Below are 23635 nucleotides of genomic sequence, written 5' to 3'. Positions count from 1 at the left end.
ATTGTGCAAGTGAACTAACTACATACAAACAATTAGTTCTGGGAAAAGAGCTAAAGGCCAAGTGAGAACAGAGACCATAGGTGGTCATTTTGGACAGAGACAAGTATTGAAAAGATAGTTCATTTTTGATCTAACTCATTTCTGCTAAAATATGAGTTTATACTATGTTTCTGAAAAAGGAGAGTCTAGTATTAGAAACCTAAATGTACTACTACGTTATTATTAGTGGTTACATCAGCCATTATTATTTCAGTATATATTTTTCATTTCTCAGGCAATGTGACCAACAAAGCAAGTGAGTAACAGCTGAAAATGAATTATTGCAGCATCTGTTGCTGACTGTAGAAGACAGACACTCAAAAGAAATTATGATTTGAAAGGATATGGATATATTTCCCACTCAGTGATAAGAAAAAATTGTTTCCTTTCTCTTAATTTTAGCTAGTTAATATGTAGTGATTATGATCTTTCAATTTTTGCACAAAGTTCTGGGCGTCTTTTGCTATGATTTTAGCTGTAACAATACAACCTCAGCTGCCCTATAATTCTACAGGTCTTATTTTGAGTCTTTTCATTTAGCTCCATTTTCACCACTATTTTGTATGCTCCATTTTTTTAATCATTAAAACAAGATCTGGAGCAGGCATTTGGTCTAAAGGATAAGAAACTGATTAAAACATACACATCTCATAGTTTAGGTTTCAGCTCTGCTTATTTTTTTTAAGGTTATTTTTATTTGGCAGGCAGATTTTACAGAGAGAGACAAAGAGACAGACCTTCCATCTGCTGGTTCATTCCCCAAATGGCTGCCATCAGCTGAGCTGAAGCTGGGAGCCAGGAGTTTCTCCCAGGTCTCCCACCTGGGTGCAGAGCCATCCTCCACTGCTTCCCCTGGCCATAAGCAAAGAATTGGATTGGAAATGGAGCATTTGAGACACAAACTGGTGCCCACGTGGAATGCTGGTTCTGCAGGGCAGAGGATTAGCCTGATGTGCCGCCAAGACAGCCCCCCACCCTCCCAGCTCTGCTTCTGTTCCAGCTTCTTGCTAATGTGCACCCTTGGAGACAGCAAGTGATACTTGAGAAGTTGATTCTTGCCTCTGGAACAGGAGACCTTGTATGATCTGCTGGGTTTGACTTGGCCCCAGTAGTTGTAGGTGTTTATGCAGTGAATCAATGAATGGGAACTCAGTCTCTCTCTCATGTAAATAAAAATCTAACAGGAAATCCTAGACAAATATAGGTACATGCTCAACTAGTATTGCTCTGCTTTCATTTGGAAGATCTACTGTCTGGTTTTTTATTCCATTGTAAAGATCCAGTGACAAGATCATCAAAGACATTGTTGTTTAGAGTGACATTTCTGAATACAGTAATAGCAATACCTTTAATGAAACAATAGCTAATTAGGTACCATATCTGACAAGAGAGTTAAAAAGTAACATAGACTGACCATTATAATTCACATCCTGTACTACTCCTCAGCTAAGTTAAATTTAAAAAGGATTACATTTATTCTTGAATAGTAGTGCTTCTAAAAGTGTTGTACTCATGCTCTGTTCATAACTGTTATTTTTTCATTCATGGTCCATACCTCCTCTTATAAGCTTATTCATTTTTTTTCTCATTTTAAGAATAAATAGTGCACAATGAAAACTTGTGTTACTATATTTAGTATGAAAAAGCAAAACCTCATCATGGCTAATAAGTGTAATGCTGAGCTGTACTTCCTCTGGTTGGTATGTGTTTTCTGTACAGAAGATAACATAGGCTGAGTACCAAGGATGCCAAGTTACAGATGGGGTTGTGGAATGTTATTTGACAGTCGATTAGAGTAATCTGTCAGAAATGATGACTTAATCACCATAACAGACTCCAAATTCCCTCATAGAATTCCACCCAGAGTAATCTAATTTTCCTGCAATATTTTATTTTACTTTTTTGCCAAGACTAAATGATTGCATTGCTTGTTTTCTTCCTCTCTAGTATCCTGTGTGACTTTAACATAACGTAAGTAGGTGATGTTATAACTAAAAACGCGATTTGTAATCACATGCAGATAATTTTTGCCTCAGTGTTTCTGTCACTGGATGAATGGCATATATGAAAAAAGCAGATCCTGGCACGTTAACCCGACACCTTGCATGCACCAGGATCCCATATGGGCGCCAGTTCTAGTCCCAGCAGCTCCACTTCCCATCCAGCTTCCTGCTTGTGGCTGGGGAAGCAGTAGAGGATAGCCCAAGGCCTTGGGGCACCGCACCTGCATGGGAGACCTGGAAAGCTCCAGTATCCTGGCTTCAGATCAACTCAGTTCTGGCCACCGCGGCCACTTGGGGAGTGAATCATTGGATGGAAGATCTTCGTCTCTCTCTCCTCCTCTCTGTATATCTGACTTTCCAATAAAAATAAAATAAATCTTAAAAAAAAAAAGAAAAAAACTGAAAGCTGAGCAATACTAGCTATGTATCCAATTGACCAAATAAGGCTGTTCTTTACAACATGTCCTCTTCATTTCAAAATGAGACTATTATTATTAAGAGCTTTTTATTATTTTGTTTATTTTCATCCAATAAGAAGGTAGAGAGAGAGAGAGATCTTTCATCTGGTGGTTCAGGTCCCAAATGCCACAACAGGAATCTGGCCTAGAAGCAGAGTAACCAGAACTAGAGCCCACACTGCAGTATAAGATGTGTGTGTACCGGGCAGCAGCCTAACCCCATGTACTGCAACACTGGCCCCAAGATCTTTCCTTTTTTCCACAGTGAAACTCCGGTGCTATGTGAAGTAGTGATGACTTTAATTTGTCAGCTGATAGGCTGTCAGTGCTTCAGTGCTGAATGGGTCCCAGTTACTGTTAGGAATGAATCCTCACTTATTTCTACTAGTGCCCCCACACACATCCACACAATATGATTTTTCAAAGGTAAAGGGAGAGTAACTTTTGTTGCTGCGTTATTGTCATCTTTACATTGCTCCCTTTTTTTTTCTTGGCTTGCATCAGCTTTATAAAAATGTGTCAGTCAGTATTGATTGAATGTTTTCTGTGTGCCTCGCCCGTTAACTCACTTAACCGTGATGCACACAGTGTTTTAGAATGGCACTGCAACTCAGAGAATCGAGGATTCCTGTTTACTGTATTTACACCATGGAATTTGCATCTTCAAAGTGTAATGTTTTTCTCCAGAAATTCCAAAGTAGCATTTAAATAAACAGAGCTTACACGATCCAGAGCCGCCTTGTGTGAATGATGGCTTACTCAAAAACAAGTGTGCATGCTTCAGTTTGTTCTCTAGATCGCAGTGCATTTCTCTGCTCTCTGAGTTTGTGACTAGGCCACCAAAGTTAACACCAGTTAATGTCAGTAAGTAGAAACCAATGTTTTCCTCTTACAGAATAGTTCATAGCTAATCGTGTGTTGTCAGTTTACTTCTTATAAACACAAGTGTAGAACATTTCCGAGAGTGTACCCTGTAGAGAAATTTGTCTTATTCCATCTTCTCAGTCTTACTCAGAGGGGCCTGAGGGACAGTGGATGTTGAAGTAACACGGAACCTCAAAAGAGTGCATACATGTGCACATGGTCAATGCTGCGTTGGCTGGGGCTGTACTTCCTCGACTAGAAGCCATGTGTGTTTTTTTTCTCATTGTGACTTTTAAGCTTGCTTGCTATGCTCTTTCATGAAGAAAATTCAGACAATAACATTTGTTCTGGGAGCAAATTTTTTAAATTTTGCAATTTATGTGTGTTATGTAAATACTATGAATACAATGGCATATGTGTGTTCAATACACATGTGCAATCCTCATTAATATATGACTTTCTAATTTGGGAGGAAACCCAGGCATTCCTTAGGCTACTATGGAAAGAAGTTATGTTGCAGACCCTCGAGCATGGCTATGTAGGTCTCTGCTAGGGCTCAAACGGAGAACAGACTTTGGTCCTTGCCCCAACTCTGGGTTTGAATCCTTGCTTAACTACTTTCTTGTCACATTATCTAACTTATCTTAAATCACTCAGCCAAATCATTTTTCTTCTCTCTTCTTTGTTTCATAAATGCACCCATCTCATAAGCCTGTTTTGAAAATTAAATTAGTTAACATATGTAGCTTACAACACCGTCTGAAAAATTGGTGAAGTTGTCCTCCTCTGTTTTCACACACACACACACACACACACACACACAGGCCTACATTCTCCATTTCCTCTCCTCTAGGTGCAGCCATGAACTCCACATCTGGCTTTGTCTCAATGATAAAAGCTGGTTTTTACTGATCTGACAAAGGAATTTTTTTTGTCATCTGTATTTGTGAAGAGTGACATGAAAAATATTCTGGTAGGCATACTATACTGTTATATGAAAGATATCCTAGCAGGCTTACCAAGCTATTAAACATTTTAAAAAGAAAGAAAATCCGTGGGTTCATTGGACATCCTTAAAGCAACCATTGCTTCCCCCCATTTCTGTTATGAAGAACAAACCATGACTTACCTTGAGAAAAGGGGCAAAGCCCTAAAGCTTTGGAGACATAAGTAGATCCTGTGACAGGAATCTTTCATCTGTGGGGGTGGAGAGGGAAGGTGACCTGCCTCCAATTTATGACAACTCTTTTGAAAATCATTTGAACCAGTCATTAAATTTTTTGAGACCAATCCAGAAAGTACAGGTGCTTTTGATATTTCAAACTTACCATCCAAGTGTGATATGAACACCATTTCTGTATTGTCATAAAGTGAAAGAAAATACTCATTTGTCTTTGCTTGATCAATCCCTTAATTGTTTTTCGTTTTGGCACATAGCTCTTTTGTGAACTTTTTTCCCTTTCCTTTTCTCTACTTTTAAATATTTTATGGGGATTAAGCTTATAATATGTGCCAGCACGGCTGCTTTCTCAGGAGGTCAGGGTAGGTTTAATAATGAGATGCGTAACTATGACTCTGTAAAACCCATTCCAGGTTTAAAAATGGCATGTTTTATTGAATCTTGTGTTAAAGGTGGTTAGCTCATCAATTGATGATGGCTGGGGTTAAATAAGTTTCGACATGAATTCTCCGATGTGTGAGAAACCAGTCTCACCATCCTCCCGTCAGCTGCTTCCTTCCCCCAAGGGCTCCATCCTTCCATTTATGCGTCACAGGACAGCCGAGAGCTTTGGAGAAATCACACTAGACTTTGTCTGTAATGGGATCTCTGGAGAGCTGATCAGTGAATGTTGCTGCTCTGTGGTCAGCCTCATCCCTGCCACTGGCACGTGGTAACATCAGAACGTACGCAGTGACAGCCGTTGCCAGAGCATGCCCCTCTCCATCCTCACAGTTACCCCTACAGGCTTGGAGTCATGGCATGGCTCCAAAGTGTATCCTCATTTTCATTTTCATGAGCTGCAGCTGGGCTCTTCTGTGACAAATTGAAGGTCAACATATTCAGCGATAAGGGGCATCAGATCCAATCAGAGTTCAGCCGTTCTGACGACCAGGGGTGTACAGCTCAGTTCTTGGAAAGAGAAGAGTGAGTGAGTGAGTGAGAAAGAGAGAGAGAGAGAGAGAGTGTGTGTGTGTGTGTGTGTGTGTAGCGAAAAGAGGAGGAAGGAACTCAGTGGCTGTCAGAAGTAGAATGAAGGAAAAGGCTTATTCGCTGCTACATCACTGACAACTTCCTGTCAGGATGGCAGGAACGGAGGCATAAGACAGCAGCCAGTGCCTGAGTCAAGAGAGAAGCAGCTGCCTGCTCTCACTGGTGCATGATCTTAGCTTTGGGAGAGAAAGGACCAGGGCCTTATCATTAAAGAGCTTCCCCTCTTTACAAGTCTAATCAGACCCTGAAATCCATTCTGGAGGATGCTGTAGGAACAGCGCTGTGGTCTGAACGGCACAGCCCTGACAGCGCATATCATGCCCACCGCTAATACACACAGAGACACAGTAGGTTACTGATCTTTCACGAATATGCTGACCTCCAAGTCCACTGTATCTGAAGAGGGAATGCTTAAAAATTTCCCCCTTCCATTATATTTCATTTGTCTTTAACTAAACAGAACTAAATAGAGACCAAAAATATAGCCAGTGTGTGTATATATATATATATATATATATATATATACATAATTTTAGTAATTTTAGCCAAAATATTATTCTACAATGAGATGAAAAAAGATACATGTAAAGGCAAAAAAAAATCTAACAAATGCATTTAAAAGCCTTTTATTCATGGGAATGTAAGGTTAGGGTAAAGAGGGCCCAGCGCAATAGCCTAGTGGCAGTTGAAGTCCTTGCCTTGCATGCGCTGGGATCCCATATGGCTGCTGGTTCTAATCCCGGCAGTCCCGCTTCCCATAGCTCCCTGCTTGTGGCCTGGGAAAGCAGTTGAGGACAGCCCAGAGCCTTGGGACCCTGCACCTGCATGGGAGACCCAGAAGAGCTCCTGGCTCCTGGCTTCAGGTTGGCTCCAGCCATTGCAGTCACTTAGGGAGTGAACCATCGGACGGAAGATCTTCCTCTCTGTATATCTGCCTTTCCAATAAAAATAAATAAATCTTAAAAAAAAGGTTAGGGTAAATAGATTAAGTAAATTTACTCCCATGAACAGATTATTCACAAAAACATTGTTCCAATCACTGTCCTGATAAAAATCATGCTCACAGAAGCTGGAGTTGGAAAACCAAGTAATAGATTCAGTGTTGTATTGCAATGTGACTCAAGAAAACTACACTGAATATCAGAGGATGATGTTAATAAATTTCTAGGCTTGTCAGATAGTATAGCCAGATCCTTACACTTTAGACCACTGAATATATTTTCAGATAGAGCAAGTTCTCTATGATATGGAGACACTGCCTCCATTTAATTAACCTGTCTGTTGGAAGACTCCTTGCAAAAATCCTTGAAGTTCATGTGCTCACAAAGGGAAGGAGGTATCTTCGGAGGAACGAGCTTCAAGCCTGACTGTGAGAGTCCCTTACAACTGGCAGGACATGTGAGTTTGGAATACTGACTGTCCTATTCTTCGGGACTTGTTGCTGGTTCACTGCTGTCAGGAGTTCCAAGGGCAGGGCATGTGTTGGCGAGGAATCCTGCAGCAGCAGAGGTGGCCAGATTCTCTAGTCGAGATGGATGCATTGTGGAAGTTCAGCAGCTCTGCTCCCACCGATTTCATTCATCTGTAGTTCTTGACAAAAGAGCTGAGAAAAAATGATGATCTTTAGAGGCTAGTTCTCATGCCTGGGGTGACTTAATGCAGAGTTGAATAGACATGTATTGGATTTTTCTTCAGTTTTTCCCCCCAGCTGTAAGTGTATTGCTCATTATTATCCTTCCTGTGCTTTAGGTATTTTGGTGAATGATCTGTGATAACTCCCTCTGTTGGTTAGAATGTTTTACCAACATTCTTCAGTAACATCAAACCCTCTTTTCTCTTACTGTATGCCTTCAAGTATGTTGTCCTGGAGATTTCCTGGGAGATTTCCCAGTTAACACCAATATTGCTTCCAGAATAAACTTGAACATTGCATCATCTGGGAGACTTTGTGTTTTGTTCTTCCTTGAATTGTGTTGGAATATTCCTTTGACTTCGCACACTGCTTGTCTTAGTATACCATACCATACTCTGGGAAATGTGCATCTGCTTTTGTACTGCAAGCTTCCTTGTGATGAGAATTCTTCCTCACCAGTGCATTCCCAGTGTCTGATAAATTACAAATAAATTAATGAGTAGTCCTAGCATTTTATTGCATCAAATCTTTAAAATCATCTCTGTTGTAGGGAAATAACTCCTTTGTTGTAACTTGAAAAATCTCAATTAGAATGCTCACTCTTTTAACACTAAGTTCTAGGCCCAGCAAGGTAACCTAGTGGCTGAAGTCCTCGCCTTACATGTGCTGGGATCCCATGTGGGCACCAGTTCATATCCAGGCTGCTCCACTTCCCTTCTACCTCTCTATGGCCTGGGAAAGCAGTCGAGGATGGCCCAAAGCCTTGGAACCCAGCACCCACATGGGAGACCTAGAGGAAGCGCCTGGCTCCTGGCTTGGGATCAGCTCAGCTCCAGCCTTCATAGCCACTTGGGGAAGGAACCAGCAGATGAAAGATCTTTCTGTCTCTCTTCCTTTCTGTAAACCTGGCTTTCCAAGAAAAACAAATAAATCTTATTTTAAAAAAAATTCCCTGCTCCACGCAAAAAATCTCCCAGTTCTTAGAATCATGAAATTTGGAGGAAACATTATGAGAAAAATCCTCCAGACCATTCCTGGTCGTCTTTGACACTTACATCCTATGTGTGATCAGAAATTTGTGTCTCAAATGAGCTGCTCTTGAAAATGAGCAATTCTTAAAGCAGTACTTATTGAACACCTTCGTTTAAGAAGGTCACAGGACTTTATGCATTGTTTAAATTATTTTCAGAACATACCTAAAGTAGGATTACTGCCCTTTCAGAAGCCAGCACACAGTATGACAGCCCAGCTCTCTGAGGTTCAGCCAATACCCACCTCATGCTTTTAGCCCAGGAAAAAAAACAAAATAAAATTCAAGTCCACAGTGGCAATAGCTGCTTTATTGCTACCTCTATTGCTTGCCTGAGCTTTCTGGGTAGTTTTAAGTTAGAAACTGAGCAGCTACAAGAAAATGAAGAGCAAAGTCTTAGTGTAATACTAGTCATAAAGTTACAGAGATAGAATGTTAAGGGAGTTGAGAAAAAGGAAGGATTACTTTCACCTAAGGAATATTGCAGATGCCTTCCAACCAGTGTTGGTCTGGCTTTTTCAGTGAGGGAAGCCTGCGGTTCTGAATGAAAGTCTCCTATGTCCAAGTCCCATGTTGGACATTTTATGGAAAAGCAACATGGTAGAGGGGTCATTGCAGGCTTAGGAGTTGGAACTAGATTTTTCATCTCCATTCTGCCATTAACCCACTCGTTGTTCTTAGTGAAATCACATTATTCTGTTTAGGTCATCAACTGAGAGCATGTGAGATTTGTAGGATCCTTTTTAGCTTTCAGGCAGAGTGATTTGACTCCTGCACTCCCAGACCTCCTCTGGTTGTATTGCCCTTCACACATGAAGCTAAGCACTTATAGTGCTTTGTGCTGCTCTTCAGATGTTTGCCAACGTCGTTTAAAGTAGATGCACATGAGCCATCATGATATGCAGTAGGAACATCTCTTGTCATTTTTGTGTCCTCTATATCATGTTGGTTTAATTGTCTCCTTTGCCTTTAGACTGTGAATCCCGTTAGTCTCTTTTTGGCCTATTCACTGTACAAATTCAAAGTATTTCCAAACTTGAGAGAAAAGATGTCACCTTCTGTCTTCCATCCCTGTCCTTTTTTTTCATGTCTTCCATAAAGTTTCCTAGCTTCGCTGCACAGTTTATCTTCTAGAAATAGTAGTTTACAAGCCCATCCAAGACCTGAGGTTCACTGCCCTTGAAGCCCTTTCTCATGGTGTTCCCTGCTTAAGTTTTATCTCCTTGCTGTAAGATATTACTGTCTCTCTCACAACTGTATAATGATATGGAATTTCACAGAGATTTTATACATCATTCTGCCCTTCCACTGTTGGCAAGCTCAAAGACTCTACCCATGTGTCACCTTTTTGGGGAAATCATTGCCTGCTTCGCCAGAGAAGTGAATGCCTGTGCCTCTAGACTAACAGAGGTCTCCCTTTCCTCCAGCATTCACCTGTTTGGATTGATGCTTCCCCCACCATCCTGTAAGCACCTAAAGGAGAGAGGAACTTCTCCACATAAGCTTCATTCCCAGTCTTTAACCTGGAGCCTGACACACAGGCTATGTCTTCTTATGTTTACTAAAAGCGTAGGCAGATGTAGGCTGTAAAGAATATCAGACCCACTGATTGTTTTCTCCATTTATTTTCATTTCTCTCTTACTATAGAATAGACAATGCATAAGGGATTTTTCAGTTGACCTCTGCATGTTTTGTAAGGCATAAATTGCACTCTTTTGAAAAGATTGGTCAACTTGTAGTCTCTGCTGCACAAATTGAATAGATTAATGAAGAAAGAAGGAATAATAGTAGACCCCACATCTCAAGGACCAAGTTCTGTACATAAGGTCACCTTTCCTTTTAGGAGAAATCCAACTGCTCTGCATTATTTAGCCTGTTTTCCCGTGTCGAATTCTTCCTCTTTCCCCCTCCTTGTGTGTTTTGAGGACCCTGACAGGCATGAGGTGTGCATGGGCTACCTGATAATAATTTCCTATCATATTAAGTGTCAGAGCTGAGTACATTCCCCTTTCATTTAAATTAGAAAAAAAACCCAGAGCTGCAGCTTGCCAGTGATGGAAGTCCACTGGGGAAATTAAAGGTTCAGAGAGAACGGGACCCATTATAATAAAAGCATTTGCACAGCCAGTGATTCCATCCACCCTGTGGCTTCTGTGTTCCTTGGGGTATGATGAAATATGAAGCAAGAGGACCTTTGAAAGTGGTTTGAGGAATTTATTTTAATTGGAAATGGTAGCGTTCTGTGCTTGGAGTAAACTGGATCGTGCACGGTGGTGTGATCAGCATTATGTGGAGGACTGTGAGCCGTCCAGCTCTACTAGGATTCAGGACCTCAGACCGGCTTTGTCTCAGGTTCTCTCTGCGTTTGCATATGCACTGAACATTATGTTGAGGTCCCTTTCTCCTTCATTCCCTACCTCCTCCTGTATTCAATTCCTGTTTTCCTTGCATTCTTCCTGTGCCTCTGCATTCCTTTTCTGGATTGAACCATTTGGCACTGGCACCTAAATCAGTCAACTGCTGGACTTCCAAATTACTCAGAACCATGAGACCTAAGACAATTCCACATAGCAGACATATTGAGTGACCTGCAGAGGAACAAAGACAACCTGTACTTGTTTTGTATTAATAGCAATAGCTAATATTTTAGGCATACCCTTTCTTGTGCTTCTAAAGCACTTAACATTGCTACACTCGTGTTAGCTCCATCTCAGATGAGAAGGCAGAAGTTTAGAGAACACACTTACCCAAGGTCACAGGTAGTTGCAGTGGATGGTGGGACCAGAATCAGATTTGAAACTGAAGACTGACTCCAAACTTTCAAGCACTTTGTTCAAGTGTCTCATGACTTAGAAGGCTTACAATATTATATCCAAACATAAAAAAGGCGTCCTTTTTAAATTTAGTTAATCTTATTTGGGAGAAGTCTTGTGTGCCCTTATAACAAAAACAACACTCAAGATGAATAGTATCAGATTTCTGAGACTGTTTTTACAGTTGTTCAATCTGTCTTTACTTTCTCACTTTTGTATTTTTAGATGCATCATCCCATTCAGATGAAACCTGCAGATAGTGAAAAATCAAACGGTAGGTGGTAATCAACTGTCTCTTTTAATAACGTGTGCTGCTTTACAAAGTCAGGTGGGGGAGGGGGATCCAGCCCCAGCTGTTTTTTTCTGTGAGAAGCAGAGAGCTCTGCTCCAGGAACCTTCCACTGTGGTCAGCATGACCAGAGACATGTGCATTCCACACCCCTGTCTCATTTCTCTCTGATGGTGTGCTCTGTGAGAATGTTGCACAGACTAGTTTTCCACGTCCCTCTGTTTGGGGCCTTCCCGGTGTAGTGACCCTGTACCATGTGGCGCTTATTTACCTCCTGCAGCAGAACAGCATGGGGACACCTGATGGGTGGGCAGAGGACATGAGCAGGAAAGGAAGAACTGTCCTGTAAAAATTAGGCTTTCGTTTGATTTTGAATTTCCCATTTGTTCCTCTTTGACTTGGAGACTATAGCCTTTCCTGTTGCCCTGTTTTCTAAATTATATCGATGTATTTACATCAGAATGCAGGCTGCTGATTAAATAAGTGTACACTTGGCACAAAAATATGCATTTGATGAAATCCATGAAAGAACTGAGATGTGCCTCTCTAAGACACATGAGGATCAGTAAGCCTACAATTCTCTCTCAAGTTTTTGCTTCCATTTCTACAAGCTACCTTCTTCCCTTTTGTGTTCTTTTAATTTCCTGAGATGTATATTAAAAGAATCCCCTACCTTCTTAGGCTGCAAAGCTTCTCTGTCCCACAAGACTGACATAATCAGCACTGTTTGCTTCCAACAGGCAGTTTTGCACCTCATTAATTAGTAATCAGGGCAGAAGCCGTGCACTTAGAGATCTACATATCTGCAAATGTAAATTATGATTGGGCTCTAAATCTCTCCACAAGGTATTTTTTTGCTAATTGTAGTGCATCCCATTTTCTGGCTTCTCCACAGAGAAGAAAGTTTTTAAGAAAATCTGAAGTCATTGTGTCATGCCGCTGGCACTCTGTCTCAGCGCTCCTCTCTTGAGGAGTACACTTCAGTGCTTCACTAACCACCATTTTCTCATCAGTTCTGTGCTATTTTTTTTAAGATGTATTTTTTTTTTTATTGTAAAGGCAGATTTACAGAGAGAAGGAAAAATGGAAAGATCTTCCATCCACTGGTTCACTCCCCAAATGGCCATAACGGCCAGAGCTGAGCCAATCCAGAGCCAGGAGTTTTTAGGTCTCCTGTGTGAGTACAAGATCCCGGCTTTGGGCCGTCCTCCACTGCTTTCCCAGGCCACAAGCAGGAAGCTGGATGGGAAGTGGGGCAGTCAAGACATAAACCAGCGCCCGTATGGGATGCTGGACATGGAAATAGATGTTAGCCACTGAGCCGAATGCCAGCCCCAGTGCTATGCTTTTCATAAGTCCATCCCTTTTTTCCTAGACTGCTTGACCATTAGCAGTCTTTTGTGTCAGAGTTCTAAAATCTGCTGCTTTGCTCTGAGATCACATCTCTTCATTCCTTTGTACAGTAGTTACTCATTGAGTGATTATTACTTCCCTACTTTCATACCTGTGGGTAGGGATGCAGTTGCAGCAACTAACCTGAAACACACCACAAGAGACAATATCCCTGGCCTCATGAAACTGATATTCTATCTACTATATAAGTGTCTAATACTCACTGAAACACAGAATTTGAATCTTTCAGAAAATGGAAACATAACTGCTTCACATAGTTTGACCTTTTTTAACCCCCCAGAACAAGCTATTTATGGCCAGCTTTGTATAAGAGTTTTTAAAAAGATTAATTTACTTTTATTTGAAAGGTGAATTTTTAGAGAGAAGGAGAGACAGAGAAGTCTTCCATCTGCTTGTTCACACCCAGATGGTCACAATGGCCGGAGCTCAGCTGATCTGAGGCTGGGAGCCAGGAGCTTCTTCTGGATTTGCAACATAGATGCAGGGGCCCAAGGACTTGGGCCACCTTCCACTGCTTTCCCAGATCCTTATCAGGAAGCTGGATTGAAAGTGGAGCAGCTGGGACATAACCTGGTATCAGTAGGGATGCCAGCACTTGCAGGTGGAGGATTAGCTTGGTACAACACCATGCCAGCCCCTGTGACAGTCTTTGTAAAGGACAGTGCATTTCCATAAAATATTGGTTGTTTTTACCAACTCCGAACCCCCTCCCTCAGTTTTATAGGGCTTTTTGTTGAGCATTGCTATGCAAAAGACAGTTTTGCTGTGCTGGTGCCTGGAGCCCTTTTGTTTCTGAGCTTCATGCTTGCAGAATGTTCTGTTCCTCAGGGATTGAGTGGGGAGAGATGAGTTTTGTGTCTGTGGGTTGAATGCTATCAGTGCAGGTCGTCTCAGAACCTGTGACTCTCAAGAGCTGCTCTATCCCCTCACCCCATCATTCCTTAAAACTAGGTCAGTATCTGGCTGAAGGTTTGCCTTGGTTGTAGTTATGAAAACATAACAGATAAGGGAACTGAACAGAAACATTTCCTAAAGTACCCAAATAGCTGAAGCATGAAAGGATGTCTTTGCATATTCTGTTCCATGTATACACCTTGATTTCAGGAATCCTTTCTACCCTCAGGCTGCCAGGAGTTCAGAGTGTTTGGTTGCTCTTGCCGTCCATTGTCTCTAGACCCTGAAGAGAATGTTTGCTTTGACTCTAGAACCAGAGCAACAGAATAGAATTGCCATGAGTTCTCTCAATTTTTCAAGACCTCTAAAGCCAAGTATTAGGCACCACTAATACTAGGACAAGGCAGTACCTAAAACTGGTTTTTCTTTTTTTTCAGGAAGCTTCATGGATGAGTAGTTAAAAATCATTTTTAAGAAGGTTAATTTGATTCCTGCCAGACTCTGCACTTGTTAGTTATGTCCTTGGGCAATTTATGTAGCATCACTGAACCCAGCCATCTTCAGCTGTGGGAAGGGCACCAGTGGGATACTGGAGCTTCTTTGGTGATACCCACATAACAATGCTATATGATGTTTAAATAGGCTGACATCTATAAACACCTTACCATGATATATGGCACGTAATCAATAAATTAACAGCATACCTCCACTAACTGAGGCAGCCGTTTTGGTAACTGAGGCTGCTAATATTTCCAGACTTCAAAGCAGAAATCCATAAACAGAGTGAAAATGCCCAAACCTCCTAGTTGAGCCAGTTCTCCTTTGCTTTTCAGACATTTATTCTCTGAATTTCCAGTCAGAAAAGTTTAAAAAGCCGCTTTTTAAAGGCTCACATGGAACCTCACCTTGCATGGATTTGAACAGGTTTCACTGTTCTCTTTGGACCTGATTTAGGAATCAGAAGAAATGTATAATTTTCCAAAGCAAGTGATAAAAGCTGCAAACCTTTTCTTATTTCACGTGGCATTTTTGACAGGTAAGCATAGTTTCAGAAGCTCAAAGAGCACCAAGATTTCTTTGGCTCAGATGCTCTAAATAGCTCCTGTAGTTGTGAAAAGAAGTATAACGAGCTCTAATTGCACTTTTATTGAGCTTGCTGACATTTATGGATAGCACAAAGGACTCATCAAGTTAGAGAGTCACTGTCTTCATTGTCAGTGCATGCTGATTTCTAAAACTTTTACTTGGTGAGCAAGGGAGGAGTGCTCGCCATGGATCGGTTAGTGATGGACAGTGACGTTTTGCTGCCTTGGTCCTGCTAGAGATTCTGATGGAGGGAGCCTCTTTAGTGAGTCCAGAAATGTTAGGTAGCCCTTAGATCAGTCCTGCACTTTGGGATTTTACTGAGCCAGCCTCATAAATCTCCAAGGCTTCTTTGAGTAGGTTCTGATTTGAGCTGAGATCTCTACCCAATTATACAAAGCTCACAGTATTTTCTTTTGCTTCCACATGTAGTGAACTGAGTATCCAAGAGGAAACAAGGGGGGAAAGTTCCATTCCATTCCACACTAGTAATTAAAAGATGACCTAACTTCAGGAAGAGAACACTGGATATAAAGACCCAACTTGCAACAGAACTGATCGCAAACTTCTTTGTTTTCTGGTTTTTTTGTTTGTTTGTTTGTTTCTTTGTGGAAACCTGATAGTATAGGACTGGCATTTGAAAAAGCATGAATTTAGAGTGCTTGTATCAAATAGTGCGAACATGCATTCTGTGTTCCATGTTTGCACTATCCAGCTTTGAATCCTCTGTTTCTAGCAGTGAAAGGTACCAGCTGTGCAAGATTTAACATTAAAAGCTGTTACTGAGGCTAGTCTGGCAGTGAGTGGCTCTAGTTTTGTGTTTGGATCTCAGTGGCTAAAGCCAGGACTGACTATTAAATCATGCTTCTCGTTTGTGATTGTTTTAGCTCTGTAGACAGAACGTAAATCCATTTTGCTTTAACCCTCCTGCCTCAGAACTTGATGATGATCCTTAAATACTGGCTCTTGAAGCCCCACTGTGTCTTTCCCAAGCCCTGCAGCACTTGCAGGATCCAATGCATCAAGGACAGAGCTAGCAAGAGCTAGCTGTCAGGGTCAGGAGAAGACCTGTAAAGCTCCCATGAAAAACAGGAACACTAGGTGTGTCCATCCAGTCTCTTTCTGACCAGTTGGAAGATGAAGAAGTAATTTTGAAATTCAGAGTGAAGAGACTCACAGAATTAGAGGCAGTAATTAAGTGCCATATGTTAACACTAACACATTGAGAACTTGTTAATTAATTCAGGCAGCCCGAATCCAGGTGTGACTTTGACAGATTGTATACCAGGGTGTTAGCAGAGATTCACAACTAGAATTCATTCTTTAAAATGGAGTATTTCTGTCCCCCCACTCAAAAAAAAGTCAACATTTATACTTGAAGAGTTAACCATTCTGATTATGAGAGGAGAACTTTAACCCTTCTCAGCCCTGCTAATGAGGGGGACCTCATTGGTGCAGTACTAAGGATGCTGAAGGATTTCCCTATTACCCCATTGGCTCACCTAGAGGAAAACGACTTTTCCTCTTGAGGGCAGAACCTTGTCATTGAATTCTTGCTCTTTTTATTTTTAATTCTCATAAAGCACCATGGATACTATGCAGAATACTGCGAACATAGATGTATTTAAGCAGTTGATACTCATAGCCTGAGAAAATGATAATATTTGCAAGAAATAAATCTTTATGTTTTGGTGAAAAAATTGAAGTGAATTTAAAATAATTGTAATTACTTTCACAGTTTACAAAGCTATAGGATCCATTAAATGAGAATCATGGGAATAATCCTGATAATTTAATGTTTTCCCTGGAAAATTCAAAGGGAGAGGAGAACTGGTTACATTTAGTCTTCCTCATTTGCCATTAAAGCAACTGTGTTAGAACCACAGAGTAACTTTGGCTGCTAAAAGATTGGGAATGCCCAGCTTGCTTTATGCATGCATGTGCCTGTGAGTCCACACACCCAGAGAAAATTAGCATTTTGTATAGTATAAGGATGACGTGGGTTTCCTTTCCCCCCTTAGGTTAATATTTGTTATTTTTAAAAGAGAGTGAGTTTGTTCCTTCCTACTGTCTAGCCAAATTTACCCCTTAAATTTGGGTAGGAAGTCAAGATCTCTTTGTAAGTGGTTTCCATTTAACTTACTTTATATTCATCTTAGGGGAAAAAAAAGTCACCTTTTAGCTTACTCAGGAGTTACATATATAATTCACTACAGCATCACCCTAGAGCAAACTCAAAACCTGCAAGTTATTTTAGCTAAACACCATAATTACAGTTTACTAGTGAAATCAAGGACCAAGTGGGAATTTTTCATGTTCTTGTGTTTAAAAAAAAAAACTAAAATCCAATGTATCATGATAGGAAATTTTTTGTTGCTCTCAAAAAAGTGCCAGCCAAAGTTTCTGAATCTGGAAAGGGAGAGATGGGAGAGAACTGTAACAAGAAGTTTCCTCTTCCCTGCTGTGAGCCATTCCAGCCGCTGCTTTCCTTTTCCCTCACGTTGCTGCTCATGTTGCAACCCCAGGGAGCCTGTCAGACCGGAATCCTGATGTGCTGCCAGGGAATCCAAGCCTGCAGTGGGCCTGGTCTTGGAGGACCACAAAGGTTTCCTCATGGAGAGTTTGCCTTGCCAAGGAATCTGTCTGATGCTTTTAAAGCTGAGTTGTTGGGCCAGCACTGCCCTTACTAGGTTTTTAGGAGTTCACACCTAGATGAACACTTGCTCTGAAGGGAGGAAGAAGAATTTTAATTCAGTTATGTGTTAAGGAAGGCAGGTGCCTCCCTCCCTGTGATCAGAGCCCATGATGTTTGTTGGCCAGGCCTACTCTGAAGCTCAGAAAAACTGAGCTTTTGTGAGACTTTGAGCCCTTCTCTTTTTGTAGAAAAGAAGTGAAAAACCACCATGCTTATGGTACTACTTTCCTCCATCTACTGCAAATACAGTCCTCCTTATTCTTGGTGAAGTTCCATATCTCCCACCTCCTATCCTATCTCACTATGCATCGAGGTAGACTCTTCCTATACTTCCTAAAGTCCAGCTTAAATTCTCTGTCTTCCATCTAGGCTTTCTCAAACACTTTGATACACAATACATAGCCTGCATGAGCTGTGGCTTTGTGGTTCCATGCCATATCCCATGGGATCCTGTCCTGGAGTTTTTCTTGAATTATCTTAGAAAGTGTTACAGTGCAGATAGATTCGGATAGAAGGATTCTGCATACCACTTCAGTTTCCATCCCCCATCCCAGGTGCTTCAGTGGGCTACAGCATATCATTGGGCCACCTTGCTTAGGAAAGGGAGGGAAAAAAAGAAGAAAAAGAATTAAGACCTTTGTTTTATGGCTGACAAAACTGAGGTCTTAGACTTCAAGGTCACACATCAGATGTATGGCGACACTGAGACTACCACTTGGGTCTCCTAATTGTGACCGTTGCTCTCCCCCGTTGACCTCTGCTCTCTCAGAACTTTCATGAAACATGTCAGAGTTGGGCTTGGGACTCGGATAACAGACTGTGGTGTAGAAGACTTAAAAGTGGGCTTCATGGAAAATTAAAAGATTTGGCAGGGAAAGAGGGTAGTTGCTATAGTTGTTGGTGTAGTTGTTTCATGCTACCCATTTTTCATGAATTTTTGCATCTCCCTAATGTGTATTGGTTTCAAGATACTCTTTTATGCCAACGTGACTTATTTTCATTTTGTTTTCCTTGAACTTTTTCAGGTAACCTGTTATCTACTGAATGGCCCTAGGCAAGTCCCTGCTAGGCTTCAGGAATACTTGTTAGGGATGGACAAAATATGTCTCCAGTCTCTGACTTTCAGTCTGGAACTCTGTGACCAAGCTTCTTTAGCTGTCTCCTTCAGGCTCTTCAGAGCAGTACTACCCAAGATGGTAGTCATATGTGACTTACATTAACTGAAATGAAATGGCATGTTTTAAAAACATCAGTTCCTTGGTCACACCATCCCCTTTAAAATGTTCCATACCCACACCTGGCTTTAGCTCCTATGTGGGGTAGCTCAAGTATAGGACTTCCTGGTCACTGTAGAGAGGTCTGTGGACAGCATTGCTTCAGAGCAGTCCCCTCTCCCCCATTACCTCCCTGACTTATGAATGTATCTGCTGCAGCCCCCAAAGGGCAGAGACTAGGAATTGTAACTCCATTTCAGAAGCAGCTGGCCCCACAATTAAATACAGATTCCCAACTAAGGTTTTATGCACAGATGACTTAGGACTCTGTAGTCTCTCAAGCTGTGCTTTTTTTTTTTTTAATTTTTAAGAATTGATGGGAAGGAAAAGAGAGGCAAATAGGCACACTTCTCATGGATGTTTCTGGTATCCTAAAGTCAGGTTGGAGGGGTGGGCATCTCTCAAAAGAAAAAAGTAGCTCTAAAAACTGTCCACATATTGGTTATAGCATTGTGTTTCAGACTAAATACAGGTCACATATCCTGAGCACAAATATGTAGATTTTGAAGAAAATCTTCCAGGTCACTTGAGATAATATTTGCCTTGTTCTCTTCCCATCAGTTCCCAGTGTTATAATTTGCATGTTGTCCTTCTGTGCATCTAGTATCCTACAAGATTACAATAGTACTGTTCCCTCCATATTCTTCTTTTGTGGAGGGGTTTACCCAACATGTAGGAACCATCTGAAGTGATGTTCCTCCAACTAATAGCAGCCCCATTCTCCATACTAGACTTAACTCCTCTTGAGGCAAAGCTAGCCTCACTGGCTGGAACCAGGTGTGGAATCTCATTGGTGTTGCATTGCCAATGCTTTAGAAGAAAATGCTCTGTAATACCCCTCCTGTTTGTTAGATCAGTGGGGACAAGGCTATTGAAATGAGGGGAGAAAAATATTCTCTTGCCTTGAATGCTTCATTAAAAATTTGTCTTACTACGTGAAGGCACTTTATAAAGTTTATGAAAAATGGAAGTAAAAAGTGTTTATTGTAAAGCCAGGAATTCTCACACTCATGTATACAAGTGAAATTTAGCAAACATTCTTGAAAAATGCATGGAAAAGCTATGCATGAAATTCAGTTTGTCACACTAAAATAAAATTATCTTTGAATTGTGCTTTCACATGAGCTATCTCAAGTATCTTCTTATATCCTCCCATTGTTTTTCTTCTCAACCTCTTTCACTGTCAAGTTGTAAGAAAGCTACAAAAACTCAAGTGAAAATCTATACACAAAGGTATCTTTATTAAGTGGTATTGTTGAGCATTTACACAAATTCTATGAGTTCTACTAAGTATATTACTATTAATTTCAAATAAAGAGGCCTCCAACAGCAGTTGTACCGTATCCTATGAAGATATTTTATTAGTAAGAATAATCTCACAAGGAGATGAAATGTTCAGGAAGATTAAGGTGGGAGACAGAAGCATGATGGGGTTTTGAGGGGAACAAGGCAACAATGCTGAACTGCTGTTCAGTCTCACATGGCTGGGACCTGGTTTGATGTGGTAAGGCATCATTGATTTTAAAGAAAAGATGAAATGGCCTTTGCTCATTCATTATTTTTATCTCCTAGCTGTGGAAGACAGAAAATTGTTCATAGGAATGGTTTCGAAGAAGTGTAATGAGAATGATATCAGGGTGATGTTTTCTCCGTTTGGCCAGATAGAAGAATGCCGGATTCTCCGGGGACCCGATGGGCTGAGTCGAGGTGAGTGTGCTGTCTACAAAATCGCTTTCCTTAAGTGCTAATTGGAACTCTGCGCCATAGTCCAGGTAGACGCAGGCAACGCTTATAGCACGAGGTCACTCTATAATATGTCCCATGTGATAAAGTTATCCAACCTGAACTTTTTACCACAGTTGAAATGAGCACTTTTTATTTCTCAAGCTGAGGAGGTCTTGATGCCAACATATTAACTCAAGTTATCACTGTCTGGTGGGAAGCATGGCAGGCTGCCCTATTATTACACATCCTTTTTCGGTCTTCAATGGAAGCAGATTTTTTTTTTTGACAGGGGCGAGAGGGATAGGGGATACCAAGGAAGAGACATGGAAGGACAGAAAGGATATTTATTGTTTTCTTAATATTCTGGCTTTCTGCCTGTACCTGATTGAAGCGTTACCTGTTGGTCCCCTTGACAATGACATAAAGCAAGAGAAAAACGTTGATGTTCTATTATAGTGCAAGGCAAATACAAACTAAGAGTAACTGGGCCTGTCTTGGAATGTTACAGTTTTATTTCAAACAGTGAAACTCCTGAAATATAAGCCCAGAGAGTCCTTGAAATGACAGAAAAATGACTTCATGCTGAAGAAGATTGTAGGCTCTTCTTTGCTACTATGATAGAAGCCAAAGCTGGGACTCTGCGCCTTGATGAAAACCAGTATTTTTGCAAGCAGCCATACAGAATAGTTGGACTCACTGTTCTTTTTCCGTATTTGCCTCCTCCTTTGACAAGGCCACACACCCCCTTCCTTAAACTACTCGTAAAGTTGACACTGAGTGTTAACAGTGGTCTGACTGCAGTTTCCTGAACCATAACAAAGTAGAAGCATTATGTAAAACCAGTCTTTTGCAACACGTGAAGGTTTTCAATCTATTACTAATACAGTGGCCAGTGCAGTTTCCATGGGGCTACTTAGGAATTTGGTTCTGGGTCTTTCCTGGCCCCTGAAGCCATGTGCTAAAAGGAAAAGTTGGCAGTTAAGTATCAAGGCACTAATTTTCACCCACTTCACTAGCTGTACCTAATTTCAGCACCTTGTGAGGAAAAGCATTTGTTTTTGATTTTATAAGCCTCATGATGTCAGCTGCTAGAATTGAATACCTAGAGAAACAAAAGTTCCACCTACATCCACCTCCAGAACCCCAAAATGGAGGTAGTCTGGAGGAAAATTAGAAGACCATGTAATGACTTAAAACTTTTGCTTCCTATATTGTGAATGCGGTTTGGGACAGGGGAGAGATTAGCATGCAAGTCACTGTAATGCTTTCTCTAACAATTCTTCAATTCTCATTGTTGGACACACACCAAAACATTTTTCTGTTGCTTGCTTACTATTTATGGTCGTTTTTCTCTCATGTGGTGGTTGTTATCCTTTCACTTTTGACTCCCCGAGTTATAGAACCCTGGGGACAGGGCTAGCAAGAAGGAAGGACCATAGCAGGAAGCCACTACCAGTAATCCTATTGGCATTACATACTGGCTTAGAGGTCAGAGTTGCCAAAGTTCAAGTCCTGGAACTTCTAATGACATGCAGTATGACCTAGTCGATTATTCTATCTCTGTTCCTCAGTTTCCCCAGTTGTACATGACAGCAGTAAAAATAAGTGCCTGGCCTATCTCACAGGGAGTCATTAATTACTGATACGTTGACACCTAATCTAAGCATGCCGGCGGACGGGTTGGTAGAGAAGCCTTGAATGTGGAGTTTGAGCGCTGGATGTCAGCTGTGCTGTTCTTGGCTCGGTCAGGTTATGGAATGACTCTCCATGTGTCCAGTGGGGACAACAGAGTAGCATTCTCGCGTGAACTATTTGGAGCTTCTTGAACGTGCCGTAGTTACTTCAGCAGATAAGATTTTATAGCAGCCAGAACTTTCATGGGAAAGAGCAGGACACCCCATGCTTAACAAGAGAACTTCAGCTAATTTGATCTGCTATTTGGATGATTAACCAGCGCTTGACACCAGAAGCAGCCTGTTTCTGGAACAAGTTATGGAAGCCCTCTCGCCAATATTTTATGCAAATGATGGCTCCATATAAAGAAAAGAATTCTCCTCTTCCTCCTCCCCCACCTCTTTATTTTTTAACAGAAAGTAGTTTCTGGTGAACTGATGAGAATTCCCTATTGCAAAAAAGAAAATAACTCATTTACAACCATTTGTTCTGAAATATAAAGACAGACTCTGTGTGTTTTTCAATTAGCAGTGCCCTGGGACCACTGGCTACAGGGGCCTGCTCCTGAATCAGTGTGTTTGTTGAAAGAACAATTCTCTTTCATGCTACTCTCTTTTGCTTTCATTAAAGAATTGCGGTTTTCAATCAAATATTAATAAGTGTCTCCCATTAGTGGCACTGCAAATAAAGGACGTTCAGCATTTCTGTTTTCCCTGTCTGTTGCTGGCTCAGCTGTTTAAAAAAATAAATAAAAGTCAAGTGAAATGAAAGCTCGGCTGCTCTGAAAAGACATGCCCTCCAACACAAACACAGGGTACAAACTATTCACTAAGAAAGTTTTCAAATCAAACCATTTGGGCATGATGAGAGACAGGTGCACTTGAGTAGTTCACTTTTGTCTGCTTTTGCCCAGTTTAATTTCAAAATTGAAGACAAAAATTGAATTTGGTGCAGCAGATCTATCAGGTAGTCCCGGCCCCGTCCATGTTTCTAATGCTGTTTCTGTTTCTTCTCTACCAAATCCATTGTTTTTGTTTTTCCCTCATAGGCATCACAGTGAGGCTTGTGAACTTGGTACACTCACTGTATCACAGCAGCAGGCTGCTCAGACTGACAGCAGTACCTATCAAACCCTACTATACTTTGATTTAGAATCACAGTTATTAAAAAAAATACATAAACATTTTTGAAAGTCGACCTAGTGACAAATATCTTTCTTAAAATTTTTTTTTTGCTTATTTGAAAGACTGAGTTATGGAGAAAGAGGCCTTCCATCTGCTGGTTCACTCCCCAGTTGGCTACAGTAGCCAGCCAGGAGCTTCTTCTAGGTCTCCCAAACACTTGAGCCACTTTTCACTGCTTTCCCAGGTGCATTAGAGTTGGAGGGGAAGTGAAGCAGCCTGGACTTGAACTGACATCCATGGGGGATGCCGGTATTGTAAGAAGTAGCTTGATCTGCAGCAGCACAGCACTGACACCCAAGAAACAACATCTTATAAGTCCCATCATTACTCACTGGTGTCTGTCAGCAAACT

At 41.2% G+C, this 23635-nt stretch overlaps 1 protein-coding gene across 17 annotated transcripts in view; it reads left to right on the top strand.

Annotated features, from left to right (window-relative positions):
* The window catches only part of CELF2 (CUGBP Elav-like family member 2), a 557307-nt gene that overhangs the window by 457831 nt on the left and 75841 nt on the right, over nt 1–23635 (top strand). For all 17 annotated transcript variants that reach the window (XM_058669492.1, XM_058669491.1, XM_058669481.1 and 14 more), the window contains 2 exons: nt 11279–11327; nt 20274–20408. In XM_058669492.1, coding sequence (XP_058525475.1) covers nt 11279–11327; nt 20274–20408 — 184 coding nt within the window. The remainder of the gene's footprint in view (nt 1–11278; nt 11328–20273; nt 20409–23635) is intronic.

The sequence above is a fragment of the Ochotona princeps genome, chromosome 10 (genome assembly GCF_030435755.1).
Source record: "Ochotona princeps isolate mOchPri1 chromosome 10, mOchPri1.hap1, whole genome shotgun sequence".
NCBI classification, from domain to species: Eukaryota; Metazoa; Chordata; class Mammalia; order Lagomorpha; family Ochotonidae; genus Ochotona; species Ochotona princeps.
Note: the sequence above shows the minus strand (reverse complement) of the source record. Positions and strands in the feature narration are given on the sequence as shown.